Genomic DNA, 18,061 nt, shown 5'->3' on the forward strand with positions numbered 1-18,061 from the left:
TTATTACAAGAAGATGGAGATGCTTATGATGAGGTTAAACATCAATGAGGATAGAGAAGCAACCATGGCAAGATTCCTTGGTGGTTTGAATTGTGAGATAGCCAACCAACTAGAATTGCAACAATATGTGGAATTGGAGGAGATGTTGCATGTGGCTATTAAATTGGAGCATCAATTCAAGAGGAGGGGTGTAGGCTCACGGTTTGGAGGAGTTCGTAACAGTGGAAGATCAATTCCAAGTGGCTGGAGGAACAATCCAACCTATGAAAGTAAGCCAAAGCCGAAGGTGGGAGAAGAAAGCACCAATCGGCCAAGAAAGAAGCTTAAAGCTGAATTTGTCCAAGCACATAAAAATAAGGTAAAATCTGATCCTAAACCTTCAAAATCAAGAGAAATTATTTGTTTTAAGTGCCAGGGATGAGGATGCATCGCTAGCCAATGCCCGAATAGAAGGATCATAGTATTAAAAGGCAATGGTGAGCTAGAGCCGGAAAGTGAAAAAAGTGAGTGTGAAACCGAGCAAGAGGAGGAGGAAGAGCTTGAATGTGAGGCCAAAACTTTGAATGCTTCTGATGCTGAATTAAGCTTGGTTTCTAGAAGAGTGCTAGTTGCATACAAAGATTAAGATGAAATTCAAAGAGAGAACATCTTCCATACCTAATGTGAGATTCAAGGTAAGATTTGTAGCATGATTATTGATAGTGGAAGTTGTACTAATGTAATTAGTAACATTGTGGTTGATAAATTAGGCTTAACAACTATTAAATATTCAGAACCATATAGATTACAATGGCTAAATGATAGTGGCGAAATGAAAATAAATAAACAAGTCAAAGTAAAATTCAGCACTGATAAATATGTGGATATGGTTTTGTGTGATAATATGCCTATGCATGTGGGACATATTTTACTTGGTTGGCCTTAAAAATTTAATAGAAATGCTATTCATTATGATAGAGAAAATAATATTATTTTTAGATTTAAAGGTAAAAAGGTCAAGCTGGAGGTATTAACTCCTAAAGAGGTGTACAAAGATTAAATACAAATACAACAAAGGAGGGTGGTTGAACAACTCAAGGAGAGAACTAGCATGACCCCCACGACAACAACACCCATCCAAGGAGTCCAAGCCATGCAAGACCAACCAGGTAAGTGCTTTAAGAATCAAATTGAGTTGAAAAATCATGGGAAAGCCGAAAGTGAGGTGAGAAGGGGAGAGAAACCCAAGAGTGTGAGAGAAGTGAGAAAAGCCAAGAGTGAGAGCCAAACCGAGGGGAAGAAAGAAAAAGAAAGAAAAGAAAAGAAAAATAAAATTTTTTATTTGAGTTTTGGGGATGTTAATAAAGCTATCTCGCGTAAGAAACCATTGCTATTCATGAATCATAAAGATGCTTATTTAAAAATGTTTCTTTTGTATAGAATTTTATCTGCCTTGTTGAGAGCTTTACTTTGTGAAAATTTAAAAATTTGGAAGAGATTAATTTCTAACTTTAAAAAGTGTAATTTTTACCATAATGAGCATGTATTTTTAGAATTTTTTGTTTTAGTGTTTGACCCAGGAGATTGAATTTGATTGCACTTAAGAAAGGAAAGGTTGCCAAAGTAACAAAAGTCAAAGCTTATGCCTCGAGGGGATGGACTTTTTCAAACTTTGGAGCGAATAAATGAAAATGCAGACAAACTTTACTTACTAGGTAAGTACAACGTTAATGCCACATTTAATATTGCTGAATTATCTCCTTTTTCTGCAGGTGATGATCTTGATTTGAGGACAAATCTTTTTCAAGAGCAGGGGAATGATGCAAATCAGTTTGTGCCCGCACAACCGACAACCTACTGGGTTACTGACCCCAATACGAATGAAGACCGGACCAATCACTAGAGCTCAAGCTAAGAGGTTTAGGGATCAGCTTACTGCTTTTATCCAGGGCATAATCCATTCTCAAGAGGGCATGTTTATTCTCGAGGAACCAATACCTGTTTTGAGCATACAAGTGGTGGAAGCCGATACAGACCCGAATAGCGGTTTTGGTACTTTTAAGGTGTCCGAGCAGCATGAAATGAGTCCAATGCTTCATGGATTCAATACATATGTATAAGAGGATATGGAATCAAGTCAAGGCAGCTTCAAAACCATTCAAAAAAGGGGTGTGTGCATAAGGAGAAATTTGGTCGGATTTTTGTTGTTTTCTTGCTGGCTTTACTGTATTTTGCTGAGTTGGTTTTTGCTCTTTCTTTCAAGCAAGGGAAACGTGTGGGACTTCATGGTCAGCTTATTTGGCATCCTAAAAAGCATATTGAAACTGATTTGGAGCTCAAATTGATCAAAGAATGGTCAAAGTCAGCTTAGCCAAAAAGCTAGTATTTTAGTTTCCTAATTTAATTTTACTTTTTGTTTTAGGAAATTACCATTACTTTTTTGGTTTTTATTTTTATTTTTTTGCTGGACAAATAAGTTTAGGAGAGTTATTATTTTAATATTTTCATTGTAGATTAATTAATTCCTAATTCAAAATAAAGGAAGTAATTAACCAAAATTAGTTTAGGAAAGAAGTGAGAATTTCGGCCACCATAGGAAACCACTTTGTATGGCCGGTTTTCCCTTTAGTTTTAGGATTTTATTTTATGACTTTGTAGCCTATTTAAAGGCTTATTTTTCAATAAGAATGAAGCTTGAATTTTATACAAAAACTAATTTGTGAGATTGAATTCTCTTTATTATCTTTGAATACCTAAAACACCATTAGAGAGTTAGTGTTTTAGTTTGACTTATCAATAGGACTTCCATCACCTCTTGTAGCGTCTTCACTATACCAAGGTTTCTAATCACAGGTTGGTTAGGGGTAGAGGTCAATCCATTAAAAATTGAACTTAATTAGATCTGGGCTAATATAATACAGGTTTAGGAACAGGTCGTCTTAGGTTCGTATCACATGCCCTTGCATATTAAGCTAAGGGAAACTATAATTGATCAATTATTATGGTTTGTGATTACACATGTGCACGTAATTTTAAATAAATTTGTTAAAATACAGACAAAAAAGGAAAATAATAACTAAAAAACTAAATAAATAAAATGAATTTGTCAGTTACCAATTTTTTTATTTTGTTATACTACCATTTATGTATTCTTGTTTGTGGGAATTTAGTTAACATGGGTTTATTTGAATCAAGGATGTTGATAATACTATAATATTATATTATTTGCTTAAATATTGTAAAATATTTGAAATAATCAATAAAAAAACTAATGTAGAAAAATATTCACAGCTGTTTCCAAATCAATTCCAGTTGACCAACAAAACATAAATTTTGTTTACCAAAAATTATTATTCAAAAACAAAATAATTTTGCTCTTGGAATATCTAAAACAATGATAGCTGATAAATTAGTCTAAAATAATCCAGGCTCACAGCCATAAAAAAAAAAAGAAAAAAAAGAAAAAAAAAGAAGAAGATTTATTTGTTCCTGATCCATTATCATTTGGTCCTAATATGCTGATTATTCTTTTTGTTAAAGCAATGTTATAATAGTTTATTTTGGTATAGATTTATAGGTATTATAGATTTATAGATTTATAAGTACTTCTTTATGAAGTTTTGGTGATTTCATAATTACGCGTGGAAAGTATATATTACTGGTACATAAATAATGTGTTTTAGCTTTTAAAAGTATCTCCAAGGAACTCTTTGAGTATAAAAAGCATCTTTTATATAACAAAAAGCATCTTTAAATATAAAGAGTGGAACTTTTAAAACTTCTCTAACAATACGTTTTGTATCACACTCTTTTATTTTTATTTTTTAAATAAACATTTATTGTTATGTTTATTTCCTTCCTTTTTGTTTTTTTGTTTTTGACAATAAATATTTTTAAAATATATTAATGTAATATAATAGTCTTGGAATTTGATAAGCATTAAATAATATTAATATAATATTAGATATAAAGAGTGTTTCTTACTTTTCAAATTTGGAGAGCCAAACCCACTCTGTATTTTAAAAAGTCAAAATACAAAGTGGGTTAGAGCTTGTTTTTAAATATTAGTTCTTCAAAATAAAGAATTTATAATGGATAAAGAGCCACTTAGGAATGCTCTAAGGATGTGTCTAGTTCTTTGCAATAAAAAAAGGAGACAAGGGAAATATTTTTCTATGAATGCAATTTTACGCAAGCATTCTAACTATGCTTATAGGCGATGGTGGTTTGGAAATTATGGAGAAACTGGAAAATAAATCATTTCTTTTTTAAAAAAAAAAAGGGAAAAGAGAATAAATAAAAATGAGAAGAAAAGGAAAGCGAAAACAAGATATATTTTTGTTGCTAGAAAGTCCAGCTACGTTGGGCTAGGAGCTGGTAGAGCCTTGTGTAACACCCCGTCCCGAAGTACACCGGAAATTTTTCAAATTTGACCAAGGTTGACTGGGTTTGACAGTCGTTGACCGAGAAGGGGTCAAATGTTGACTTTTTGCTCCTGATGAAATTTCACATTAACTAAGGTACCGTTAAAAAATACACGTTGTCACGAGTTCATAGACTAATAACACGTTGAAAACAGAGCTACGGTTTGAAAGTTATGAGCAAAATAAGTTGAGGTCTAAACTGTCCAAGGGATGCCCGAGTTGACTTTTTGTTCATGCAAAGTTGAGCTTTGACTCATGCATGGTTGTGAAGTACTCATCGATATGAGTTCGTAGACTAGCGGCACGCTTAAATTGGACATCTGGTTGAAAAGTTATGGACCTGCAAATCTTTTCAAATACAGTATTATTTTATTATTATTCTATATAATAATATTATTTTATATAATTGTTTATTTATTTTCTTTTCTTTCTTTTATTTCTTTTTCTTTTTTCTTTTTCTTTTCTTCTCCCCATGTGGGAAAAAAGGGGGGAAAAACACGGGACCTTCTTCTTCTTCTTCCTCCCGACGGGTCCCTCTCTCTTGGTCTGCATTTTTTCTTCCGGCCATCGGATGGCCACACGTGCTAGGCGACGGGACAGCCCATGGCCAGGCGAGCTCAGCTGTCGATTCTCCGGCCGGTTGGCCGACGGACCCGCTGGGATCAGCGCCCAACATTGGCGGCTGGCGTCCTCCCTGTTGACCAGTTTTCTGGGGCTATCGGCGGCGTGACTGGTCTTTTCCCATGAATTTGGGCCCCCTGAATCCGTTTTCAAGCTTGGATTGGCTCAAATCTGGCTCAGTCGTGAGATATGACAAGAGACCGTTTCGGCAGCAACTTCACGGTAGGATTCCGGCGACCTCTGGCGACGGTTGGACCAATTGAAGGTATCTTCTGGATGCTCTCATCATAAGCTTCAAATTGGTAGCTAGAATGTGAATTATAATTGAGTAATTAGGAAGTTGCCATTGATGGGGTTAGGTTGTGTTTATGTTGAAATTGGATAGAGATTGGACAAGTCCTTAGCCAATTGCCATTACATTTGGGTTCTTAATGATTGTTAGAGGCTAAAGGAATGGTTAATTTGAATTAATTGTCAAGATATTGAAAAATTCCAAATTTGCAGTTTAGGCCATACGGGTTCATCTGATTTTCTATTAAATTAGAGTGGACAATGTTGATAATATTAAGCAGAAGGTGTAAAAGGATTTTTTATAGATTTTGTGAGTTTACTTGTTATGTTGATTGGAATTATTATACAAAAATTATAGTTAGCATGTGTATAGATTGATATATATATATATATACACATGTACGGTAAACATAGGATGCATATGTGTATGTATATATATATATATATTTATATGTATATATGGAGATGTGTGATGTTATATGAAAATACATAATTATATATATGTGGATATATATATGTGCGTGTGTGTGTGAATATATATATCTATGTACTTGTGTGCATCAAGACATTTATACATATGTATTCTATATCATTTAAAATTTTGAAGTATATCATATATGTTTTAAGTTTTAAGAGATATTGTTATTTGATTTTAATGTGTTATTTTAATTTGATTTAAATAAATTCGTTATATAGAATTTATTAGATCATATGTGTTTAATATTTAAGAAACTGCTATTTAAATTTATGATGCTAAGTTATGTTGATTTAGTATATATATTGCCTCATATTTTTATTTGGGTTGTTAAATTAAGTATATTTTGTGTTAATTAAATATTTGAAGAATGAATTTTATGTGTTGAATTGAATTATTGTGGAAGAGACTAATTTTATGAAATTATGATTTAAATTTTATTATGTTTATTGATGCTACATGGAAATTTGGTTTATTAAGGAATTCTTGATTTTTATTACTGTGATTTAATTGTATTCATTACGTATGAGCAATGTGTTTTCATTCAATTAAGTGTATTTGGATTTTAGTATTATTTTTGGGCATGATTTGGCTTTAAATATTTCAAGGAAAATATTGGTTAAGTTTGGTGGTTTCAAATTATATAATTATGCCCTTGGAATATTATTTAATTGATTTTATGATTTGGGGAAAAAATTATTTGTATATTATTATCGATGGATTTATGTTGGTGTTATTTAAGAAAAATGTGGGATGGTGAATTTGAAAAATGATATAATTCCCACGGTGAATTTTGGAAAAATTACGTATTTTAATAATAAATATGGTTATTTATTTTAGATGCACCCATACACGTACCGATGTTCTGTACTATATATGTGATTATGATAAACGTGCAAGTTGTAATGTCTCCTGTGAGTTGCTATCGGACCGAGGGCAGGCAAGTTTGATATTGGCCATAAGTCGCCCCCCTCCATGGCCGGGATGATGGTTTAAGCAGCGGCGCTGTCGGGATGCCGAAGCGACTGTATGCAAGTTTCTCTCTTTAACCTCCTGTCAGTCGGTGCTCGAGACGCTAGGTACCTTCGGGCACCACTGGTATATAGTATGGTGCACCAAGTATATTTTTTTTATATATATGTTCGTACATATATTTGTATGTTATATTGTTTGATACTGCACCATACGGAGGCGGCGAACCAATGTGGTCCATGTAGAGCTAGCCCCATAATCATGTTGTGTCAGGACCCGTCCAAAATTCCTCCCCGGAACCCTAGACAAGCCCTGATCCCAGGGAAACCCTACCGAACCCTCATATGGAAAATCCGGCAGAGCCTCCCCTAAGGGATGGACTTACCACAATCACCTGCACTGAAAACACACTTCTATACTCATCCCCTTATTCCTCCCACAAACTACAATTTGATTCCACAATTTACAGCACTTCATAACAATAGCAACAGTCCAGTGCATAAATAAAACATAAGTGTCCCAATAGTATACAGAGCTTTATGAAGTGCTAATCAACAGAAATACAACAAGATGAAAGAATAATAATACACTGAAATGAATGAGTACAAAGGTACTTCTCGAAACACGATAGCAGCGGAAAATTGGTTCGCTCCGGAAGAACGTCTATCACCACTTGCACCTGAGGGAACGGAACTTAAAAACGTGAGATGCTAATCATCTCAATGAGTGACCCTAACTACTGAACACTTTTAATGATAATAAAATAATAATAATAACAATTAAGGGAATTGAATAAATACCAACAATGAGTAAATAATTAATAATAACTGTTGGAAATAATAATTTCCCTCAAAACTCTCACCAATCACTCCGTTTGAAATGTTCCCCTTTTAAAACAATTTCACAAAACCCGACATACATACTTCCCGAAAACCAAGGGATTAAACCATTTGATAAACAATAAATAAATAAATACATACCCCAATATAATTAAAATGTAATAAATTATAATAAATAATTTTTAAACACCTTTGGGGTTTTAAACTTTATTTGAAAACTACACTTGACGCATCACACCATATACCGGTGATGCCCTCCGATACCCAGCGTCCTGAGCACCGACTGGCGGGGAATTAAAGAGAGAAACTTGCAAACGGCACTTCGGCGTCCCGACAGTACCGCTGCTGAACCATCATCCCGGCCAAGGAGGGGGGCGGCTGAGGCCAATAATAAACTTGCCTGCCCACGGTCCAATGGCAACTCACTATACCAGAACACCAATACTGTATGAATGTGTCTAAAATAATTATTATTAACCAACCGTATCGTTTTCCAAAATTACCGTGGGAAATATATTAAATTTTCACACTTACCGTCCCACATATTTTTACTCAACAAATCGGTACGAAATATCGATAACAAATAAACCACAATTTTTTTCGAAGTACGAGATTCAACAATAAAAATACCGCGGGCATAATTTATAGAATTTAAACAAATATTTTCATAAAATATTTAACCCAATTATGCCCGAAAATAATACTTAAAACCACGTACGAATATTATCGAAATATAATTTGCTCATGAATAATAAATAAATTAAACCACAATAAAACCATAACCAAATTGTACCACATGAGCATAATTTAAATACCAATTAAACATAATTAAATTCCCAAAATATTTTTTAAAGGTGGGTCACTCATCTTAAGCGCGTAAATCAGCTAAGATCCTCCGCAAGATCAACTCCACTACTCGTACGCGCACCTAAAACAACCACAGTGTACCAACCAAATATATTAATATTTTATTCGGGTAATTCCCAAATGGGTACCTGGGGAGCGAACACCAAACGATATCTAAATGTTGCGAGTTATATACCGAATCGAAGCTCGAGTGATGAGGATCACGGATTCGGTCTTACTTTTCGGTGATCGGACCCGAGGTGGTCGGAATCTCCCAAACCGTCGCGAATTGGCGGAAACGGATGCCAGATTCGGGTTCAGGAGGTTGAACACAGTGGACATGGGCCGGCGGTGAGACTGGGTACTCGCCAGAACAGTAACTTCCGGCGAGCCGCCGCGGTCACCGGCAACCATCGCCGGCGGCGGCGCGTACGGTGGCCGTTGGCTGAGATTTTTTTCAGATTTGTAGCTCGATGGGAGAGGAATCTAACGAGACCGACGGTGAGGCAAACGGAGGCCAGACGGCGGAGAAATCGCGGTTTGAAGAATTTCGGCCCCTCGTCGGAAAAAGCTCCGATCCTGGCGCGTCGGTGGTCCGGTGGCCGTGAAATTTGGTGGGTAGGCCGGACTTGAGGAGGTGGTGAAGGGTGGCTGGCGCGTGTGGCCGAAAAATGGTAGGAAATGGGTCAATCGGCGGTGACCGGCGGTGGAGGGAAAAATCACCGCTGATCTTCGCTGCCTCGATCCGGGCGCGTTCGGCGGCCAATGGCCGTGAAATTTTGGGGTTTTGCCGGAAATGGGGAGGGGCTTCTTGCTGGCCAGCATGTGTACAGTAAATCGGCCGGAAAATTTGAAAAACTCCGGTGGCCGGTCGGACTCTCTCTTTCTTTCTCTCTCCTCTCTCTCTTTCTCTCTCTTCCCCGAGGTTTTTGTCAAATAAAAGCCACCGTGTGACACTGTTCATTCCACATGAACCAATAAGAAGCTGACACGTGGCATCACTGTGCACTTAAGCCAGATATAATAAAATATTGCGGTATCCGGCGAACTTCAAACGTCCATAACTTTTCAACCAAATGTCCGATTTAAGCGTGCTGCTAGTCTATGAACTCGTATTGACGAGTACTTTACAACCATACAATAGTCAAAATAAAATTATACAATGGTAAAAAGTCAACTCCGCGCCTCGACTTGTTTTGCCCATAACTTTCAAACCGTAGCTTCGTTTTCGACGTGCTACTAGTCTACGAACTCGGGGCATCATGCACTTCGCCACGGTACCCTGGTCAACTCAAAATTTCAACTGGAACAAAAAGTCAATTTTTGACCCGCTCGGTCAACGGTCAACCTCGGTTAACGTGCACGATTTTCGATGTGATTTGGGACGGGGTGTTACATGTTACCTATGAGTCCAGGGGATCGGACTGCCAATATAGGCAACCATCCTGGTTTGTATTAGTAGCAAAGTGCCGGCGACAGCTGGAATCATGGATCACATAGCATGTTAGAAGGTATCGTACGTATCTCCATTACGAGCGTACATATTTCATTTTATGCTATAGATTTTAAGATATGATTTTACGTATTTATATTATGTTATTTATTTGTGAATTAATTTCTTACTAATATTCTTAATGATGTTATTATATTCTTATTAATATTAATTGTATTTAACTATTTATTTAATCAATATTGTTACTGTTATCGGGATTGTTATTATTATTTGTAATGATTATTTTTATTGTAATTCCAATTCCTATTATTATCATTATTATAATTATAGTTGTTATTATTGATTATTATTTTTATTTTTATTAACACTATTATGAGATCTTTAATTTTAATTTTGTTATTGTTTTTATTATTATTACTACCATATGGTATCTTCGGATAAGTATCACAGCCTACAGGTAAGAAAGACAGCCATCAGGCAAGTATAATAGTCCTCGGACAAGTGGTAGCCTTTGGGTAGGTGAGATAGCCCTCAGGCAAGTTACATTAATATATGCATGGGAATATAATAGCCCTCAGGCAAGTTACATCATTACCATCATTATTAAAATGTTTGTTATAGTTTTTGATTGTTAATGTGATGTTGTTTTTACCTTTCTTTCTATGTTACGCATTGACATATTTGTAAAACGATAATTAAAGAGTATTTGACATGTGTAGCACAAAGTGGGTGGTGTGGGTGGACGAGAATCTATAATGGTATATCTTAATTGGTTATTTACTAAATTAATTCCATTATATGCCTTTTGTATAATTTGTTATTGAAGTGCTGCCAGTTGTGGAACTTAAATTGCAGTAATGTGGAAGGAATAAGGTGGTGTATATAGAAGTGTATTTTCAGTGCAAGAAAAATTGTGGTAAGTTCAACCCTTAGGGGAGGTTCTGCCGGATTTTCCATTGGAGGATCCGGTAGAGTTTCCCTGGAATCAGGCTTGTCTAAGGTTCCGGTGAAGAATTTTGGACGAGTCCTGACACCTTGCGCATATCCTGACACATAAAAACATAGCATAACCTATAATATTAATTATTATGATACGCCATTGTTACTATGTTCTTAATGAAGATTAATAATGACAAATTATATGTTATAAGTAAAATTAATAATAATTCATATTTTCTTAATGGTCCTGCTGCCACATTTGCGCTTCTGTTCTCCTAAAAGGGGGAAAAAGCTGGAGCGTCATCTAAAATTGATCAGAAATCATAACGCCTTTGGTGTAGGCATTTAATCCAGCTCTATAATTCTCTATTTGTCATCAGACAAATGGTTTTATAGTAAAAAAAAATAAAATAAAAATTCAATCTATATAAGCTTAAGGCATGTTAGGTAACACCATGACAGCCCAGACCATCTGCATGCGATATTGTCTTTGATATTATCCTTTTTGGGCCTGGAGAATCCTCTTACAACCCAGCCCTCAAGGTTTTAAAAGGCCTCGCAATGGTTAAGGAGGGAATCCTCTTCCAACCCTTACCTCCCTACCTACCATAGGCTTCCAGGTCCAATTACGATATTGTCCACTTTGGGTCCAGCCCGCACAGTTTTACGTTCCCTTATGGGAAGGCCTCGCAAGGAAAAGATATCCAGATGCTTATAAGCCATGCTTTGTTTTCCTTTCCAATCGATGTGGGATCTCACAGTAACAGTACACGTCAGACTTGTGATTGCGTCCCCATTTTGTAATTTTCAGATAAATCTCTTTATTTATCCCCTTGACCTTTTTAATCTCAAAAAAGTATGCTACCTAATTAAGTTTTTATGAATTCAATTTTAAAACAATTAACTTCACCATCATCCATATTCCATTATGTCTTGTATAATTGTAAATTAACTTTAATCTTTAGTTTGTATGACAACCACACTTTTCCTCAATACAATGATAAGTCAGGTTTAAATTTCCAAACAAGTATCCGTCAGCAAAGCCATAATTAAAGACTAAAGGAATGTTAGCTCTATCACATTCCTATCTACTATTTTTCCCATCTTACTATTTGTACTTTCTTCTTTTCCCATTTTCCCCCACAAAACTTGTGGTTGTGCCGTAGGCTGCAAGTAAAATGTGGAGGTGACTTGTAAGACAATGTACTCATGGATTAAACAATAATAATAAAATGTTTTACTAAATTAACAAGTTGCATTTATTTTTTCCTTAATGTATAACTTGTTGGATCATAAATAATTAGTTTTATCTAGTTAAGTCAATATTCAACGTGTGCCAACTACGTTTGTCTATGTAGCAGAGTAATTTGGAATTTATATGCACATCTCACTGCGTTGATTTTTAGAGGAGGTATTTACATGAAAGTTGGACAGAAGACTGCTTAATATTTTCATAATTTGGATTCCAAATATAAAAAGAACCAAATTTCGATCATTAAAAAAGAAAAAAAAAGTAGAAAAGGTATATATATATATACATATATATTTATTAATTTCTTTATGATTTTTTCAAATCTTTAATTTATTCAACATTGTATACAGATTTTAATAGAAAAAAAAAAAATTTTTTTTCTTCAACTCTAAATGATCAAACAAGGTTTCTCCAATTCTTAATTTGCACAAACTAAATTAACATGTCTAAATCTTCAATTTCAGTTTGAAAATTGGGTGGGTCTTCTTCTCAAATATTATTATGCTGCTACCTTGATTGTCATAGCCGTCTCAGTACTTCTCACACCAACTTTTTTTTGGGGATATTGATGCCGATGTAAAGGTCTGGTGTTAGTGTCAAGATGATAAAGCGCTGTGACCATAACAATTGAGGAAACAAACATGGGAATTGGACCAAAAAACCACAGCAGCAGATTCAGAGCAGAGCAAAGTGCTCTGAGTCCAAGTGACCAAAAATTACTCCCCCTTATAACAGCCAATTCCACATTCTCAACAGGGATATCAGCATACGGCATGCTCATAAGATAATTGGCATGAACAAAATGCCGAGCCGATTGAACGAAGCAAGCGAAGGCAAGAATAAAAAAACTCAAGAGACTTATGTACTTGATGGACATGGTGGCTCCGCTTGTGTCTCCTTATATCAAAGAGCTCCTGAAGATGCTATCTTTCGATGAGCTTCCGAGCTAAGCACCAATAAGAGAACTGAGTGTCAAAGAGACTGAACATAGAAATGTTGCTGCAGATGTGTTTGATTGGATCACCGATAGAGCTGTGCCAACATCTCTTTTATCCACCTGAGATTGAAATTGAATATTTGAACAAGTTTTGTAGACATGTTTTGGGATTAAATTTGCACTTGTATTAGAGGATAAATTAAAATTGTTTAAATTTAATCAAAATTTACCTGCCTAACTCTATCAACCCAAGCTTTCTTGTCATTGTTTTCGAAGCCAATGACAGTGGTATGAGGAAGATGCAGACATCTGTAGAGTAGGAAGATATGGTAGGAAAACATGAGGAACAATCCACCTGGGACTAGGAACAAATCCAGGTTCTGCTTTTCGAAACCCATAACTTTTCTTCGTTTCTTTTCTTTTCCTGGTGTGCCCAATATGAAAATTTGGGCAACTTTATCGGGTTATTTATATAAATTCATTTTTTTTCTAATAAATATTTCTGATCGCCAATAAGGACTTTTAATTACACTTTTTTGGATTTCTTTAATGAACCTTTGACTTTCCCAATTCGGCAGCATAGCTAACTTGCAAGTCTTTTATCTAATCCACGTGCATGGCACTTAATCGCTTAAAATAATAATAATAATAATAAAAGAAACTAAAAAATTATTGGGAAGTGTTAGGGTGATTGAGAGACTACGTTACAGAGCAGTGGAGATCAAAAGGTTACTTAGGCATGGGCACTCCTTGTTTGATAAATTAGAAAGTTCTGGTATTGTCCTAGACAAATTTAGTTCGGCAGTTGCATGATATATATTTGGCTAATTTTGGATTTTTAGTTTAATTTCTTGTAAAGTCTTGAGATTTTTTGACTCTAGCACTTCCAATCCCTCTGGATATGCTTAAAGCCTTGCACATATGCATTTTATAATTTCACCTTCCACGCATTGACCCACTCGTTGATATTCTATTTTTTTTGAAACCACGTTTAAAAAGTTTAGGTAGCGTACTCGTTAGAAACTTCCTCATGTTATGATCCAATCTAATATATATACGACAATATATAAAACACAATATAATTCTTAGTTGAGTGCTTCTTTTCACACGATCAAAATTGCTTTCTGCATTGCATTTTTATGTGAAATGAGTAAAAGTTTTTTTATCTTTTTGATTTTTTTCTATTTACATAATTTAAAAAATATATATATCTTTTTTATCTTCTTCTTCTATAGATTTTAAAATATAATGAGTTCTTTCTCATGTTCTGCTCCTTCTAGCAATCCCAGTCCACCATTTCAAAATCCAAAGAGATAAATTTCTCTTTGATTTGTTATTTTAATTATAAAATTCATCTTATAGAAATTTAAAACTTTATTGAAAAAATCTTTTTTTTTTTTTTTTTTGGGTCTAAATTCAAGCCTTTTGGTTTTACAACTACCAAGTGTAGCAGCTCAAAAAGGTATTTGGCCCGGAAATAAGTATAGTGGAACAGAAAAATGTGCATAGTTACATACCTGATTAAGCACATCGAGACTGCGGCAATGGTGCCAATAGTGACTAAGGTAGGAAGAGAATAATTAAAAAAAAAAAAAAATTGAAAATACTGAAAAAAAAAAAAAAGGATAGCTTAGGAAATTAAAAAAGTTGACACTGTATAAAGATTATTTTAGAGTGTGACTAGAACTTCTCTTCTTAGTTTTAATGTTTTTTTTTTTTTCTGGACATTAATTTTCATTGACTATTTAGAATATAGAAAAACTATTTCAGATTTGATTTGTTTTGTTTTTGGTATTATGTTGGAATTCATTTTGTTCCTAATATTCCACCGCCAGATTGCTTTCAAGAATTTGGAAACATGCTCAGAGCAAAGATTCCCTTATCCATGATTTCGGATGGGATCAACACAATAACAAACTCTAAATTCCCTCGAATTGAAGATGTTTATGGTCAAAATAACTAAATATAATTAGTCAGGACAGAATTTGTACCAGGCAATGTAACACTAACCGTATTGGATTGCCACATAAAAACATCTACAATGGCTATGTTGAAAGTATTGGAAGAGTTTGCTTTATAACTATTTATTTGATAGATATTCAATCCAAAAATTAATCATCATTATATCTGTTTAAATTTTAATTAATTAAGAGTATCATTAATGACACCATCTACTTTACCAAATATATATATGAATAACTCACTATGCAATAAATAAATATAACTAAATATAAAATAATCAAGGGGAATTTGGCCCAATACCCCTGTAGGACCGAGCTTCATAAATTTTGTCTCCCCAATTCATTTCTTTTTTTATCTACCCCTCCAATTTTTTAAAATCCCAAAATACGCTTATGTGTTTTTTTTTATATGTTTTTTTCTTTCCTTTCTTCGACTTTTCCCCTCCATCTCTTTATCCATAACCAGACCTTAGGAGCCCTCTGTTTCCTTTCATGAATCGGCCGGATTGTAAGCGTGGAGACTGCGCGTTTTGAAGGAGATGGTGAAGAGGCGACTCAGAGAGAAAACTGCAGGATTTTAGAGAGCCCTAGGAGCAGAAGCAGAAGCAACAGGTAGGCAACAGCTCTAATTTTGATTTTCTTTTAGTGGTTTTGGGAATTTATTTTTTTTTTGGAGAAATTGTGAAAGAGAAATTGTGAAAGTTGTGTTCTGTTTTTTTTTTTTTTTTTAATAACGGTGGTGGTAGGCATTTCTTGCTGAGAGATATGTATGATGATATGATGCTGGATGGAGTACAGCCAACTAGGGATACATTCCATTCTGTCATCAGTTAGTGGAAAGGTGCTTTCATGTTTGTTATCATGGACTTTCATTCTTTCTGGAATTTTCCGTTTGGTTGATTTTGTTTTGTTGCAGGTGGATAAGCAAAATGCTCATTTCTTTGGTGTTACAATCAACGAGCAACAAGCCGAGTGTGGTATTGTAGTAAGAGTTACTTCAAATGCACAAAGCAAATTTAAGGTATGTATATTTCATATTTTTGCATTTAAATTGTTTATATACCATGTTTGATGACTATGAACTCTCTCTCTCTGCATCTGCATTTTCTTTTGTGTTGCTGATGTGACATTAAATTTATAATCTAATTGCTTTATTTTCCAGTTACTTTATTTCGAGCAAGATGTGAATGGCGGTTATGGTTTGGCCCTACAGGTACCATATCTTTTTTCCTATTGTGTCTCCAATCCATTTTCCATTTTATAGTGCATATGATTTTTGCATTCTGAAAGCTGTCATGGTTGTTTAAAAAATTTGAAGCATAGATGGAGTCAACAGTGCCAATGATCATATACAATTGGTAGAAATGTTTTGTAATACTCTTGTCATGTTAAACTTTCTGCTGTTATATCATTCAATTTCTAAGTACTATGCATCTCTAATTTATTTTCAAAGCATAAAATTGTGGCTGTGAAATTGTGATTTTGAATATCACACATGGGTAGAACTTAAAATTAGTAACCTACCTGTGAATGTGATAATGATGCTCAACTTCTCTTTTCAAGTGAATGTCATTGCATTGTTTCAAGTGGTCAAGTGATATTGGTGTGGCATTTCAATGTATTTCTGTTCAGTCCTCTGACCTCATTCCCAAGGGCTTTCTTACTTGCAATTTGACTACAATCCTTTAAACAATTGACTTATATAATTGTACTATGATTTTATGTAGCATGCTTCTTTTTATTTTACTTTGGTTCAGCAAATCTTTACCTTTAGTCAATAATTTTGTCATATGGAAATGCTTTTTTTCCCCCCCACCCCTCATCAAGCCATCTAAATTTCAATATATATCATTGACACACAAAAATCATGACAGTCAATTGCCTATTTAATTAAAATTCATTCAGCAGAATCTCTTCCTATGCACATGCATTTGACATTAGTGTGGTCTCTTTACAGATGGATAATTGATCCTCCTCTGGAGGTCAATGTACCATCAAAACGCACACCATGGCCTGATGCCCCTCCTGAACTCCCTACCAATGAAAATGTAGTGTTGGAAATCCAAGAGCATGCTGTAAAGCATCCTACAAAGACACGCACATCTAGATTAAAGAGACGAAGCAAGAGAAAGCATGACACAAGAACGGTGGACACACAGGTTGCTTCAAAGCATTCTGAACAAATTTGAAAATCTTAGCACGAAGACGGCTAGAGATGCATGCTGCTGTGTGAATTTTAGGCATCATTCTTCAGCATCATAAAAAAATTTGAATTACAAAGGCTTATTAGCACAGAGGCAGATGGCCTAACCTGGTATATGTGAAAAAAATCCTTCACGCTGGGCCAGTTGATAACAGGCATTGGAGTTTGAATTTTCACTTAATTTTTCACAAATTTTTTCTTTCTTTTATATATTTTTGTTTGGGATATCAGGATTCTGGTTCAGCATGAGGTATGCCAGCAAAGTTTTGCCGTGTCTGCTACCTTGTAGGACTTTGTATCCAATATGTTTCGAATCTTATACATAATCTTGGAACATAGGAATTATAGAGTTGTGTTCAGCTGGATTTTCGTAGAAAAAAAGATACCAAAATGTAATAAACAAAAAAGAAAAAAAAAAACGGAAACTTCCATATTTGTGAAAGGATCCAATTTCTTCCATATTCAGATTTTGTTTTTAGTTTTTATACTTGATTCTCGTGTCAATCGTTGGGAAACTACAAATATACTCTTTAAAAATTACCGACAGTTTCGTCGGTAATTCCCGAGGGTGTACAGTACGTATTATTTTGCCAATTGTTTTTACCCCACAAGGCCCATGAGAACATGTTGAATGAAAAAACATGGAAAACATGGATTCTATAATTGTACTAAGGAGAGAAAATCCCAAAATTTAATAAAAGTGTATCAAATTTTGCAAAAAATATGCTTACTGTTCACCCTCGGGAATTCCCGACGAAATCGTCGGGAAACTACAAATACCCTCTGGAAAAATTACCGACAGTTTCGTCGGTAATTCCCGAGGGTGTACAGTACGTAATATTTTGCCAATTTTGTTTACCCCACAAGGC

General features: G+C 34.8%; 1 protein-coding gene and 1 pseudogene across 1 annotated transcript; one reads left to right on the forward strand and one right to left on the reverse strand.

The window, feature by feature from the left end:
- Positions 1-12,590: 12,590 nt before the first annotated feature.
- Positions 12,591-13,445, reverse strand: LOC112490137 (uncharacterized; annotated as a pseudogene).
- A 1,961-nt stretch (positions 13,446-15,406) lies between these two features.
- Positions 15,407-17,601, forward strand: LOC112489921 (chaperone protein dnaJ 15-like). Its single transcript, XM_060813842.1, has 4 exons — positions 15,407-15,601; positions 15,736-16,010; positions 16,152-16,202; positions 16,947-17,601. Exons 2-4 carry the CDS (start codon positions 15,777-15,779, stop codon positions 16,956-16,958), a joined length of 297 nt encoding a protein of 98 aa, XP_060669825.1. The 5' UTR covers positions 15,407-15,601; positions 15,736-15,776; the 3' UTR covers positions 16,959-17,601.
- Positions 17,602-18,061: the final 460 nt, after the last annotated feature.

This window comes from Ziziphus jujuba, chromosome 1, assembly GCF_031755915.1.
Source record: "Ziziphus jujuba cultivar Dongzao chromosome 1, ASM3175591v1".
NCBI classification, from domain to species: Eukaryota; Viridiplantae; Streptophyta; class Magnoliopsida; order Rosales; family Rhamnaceae; genus Ziziphus; species Ziziphus jujuba.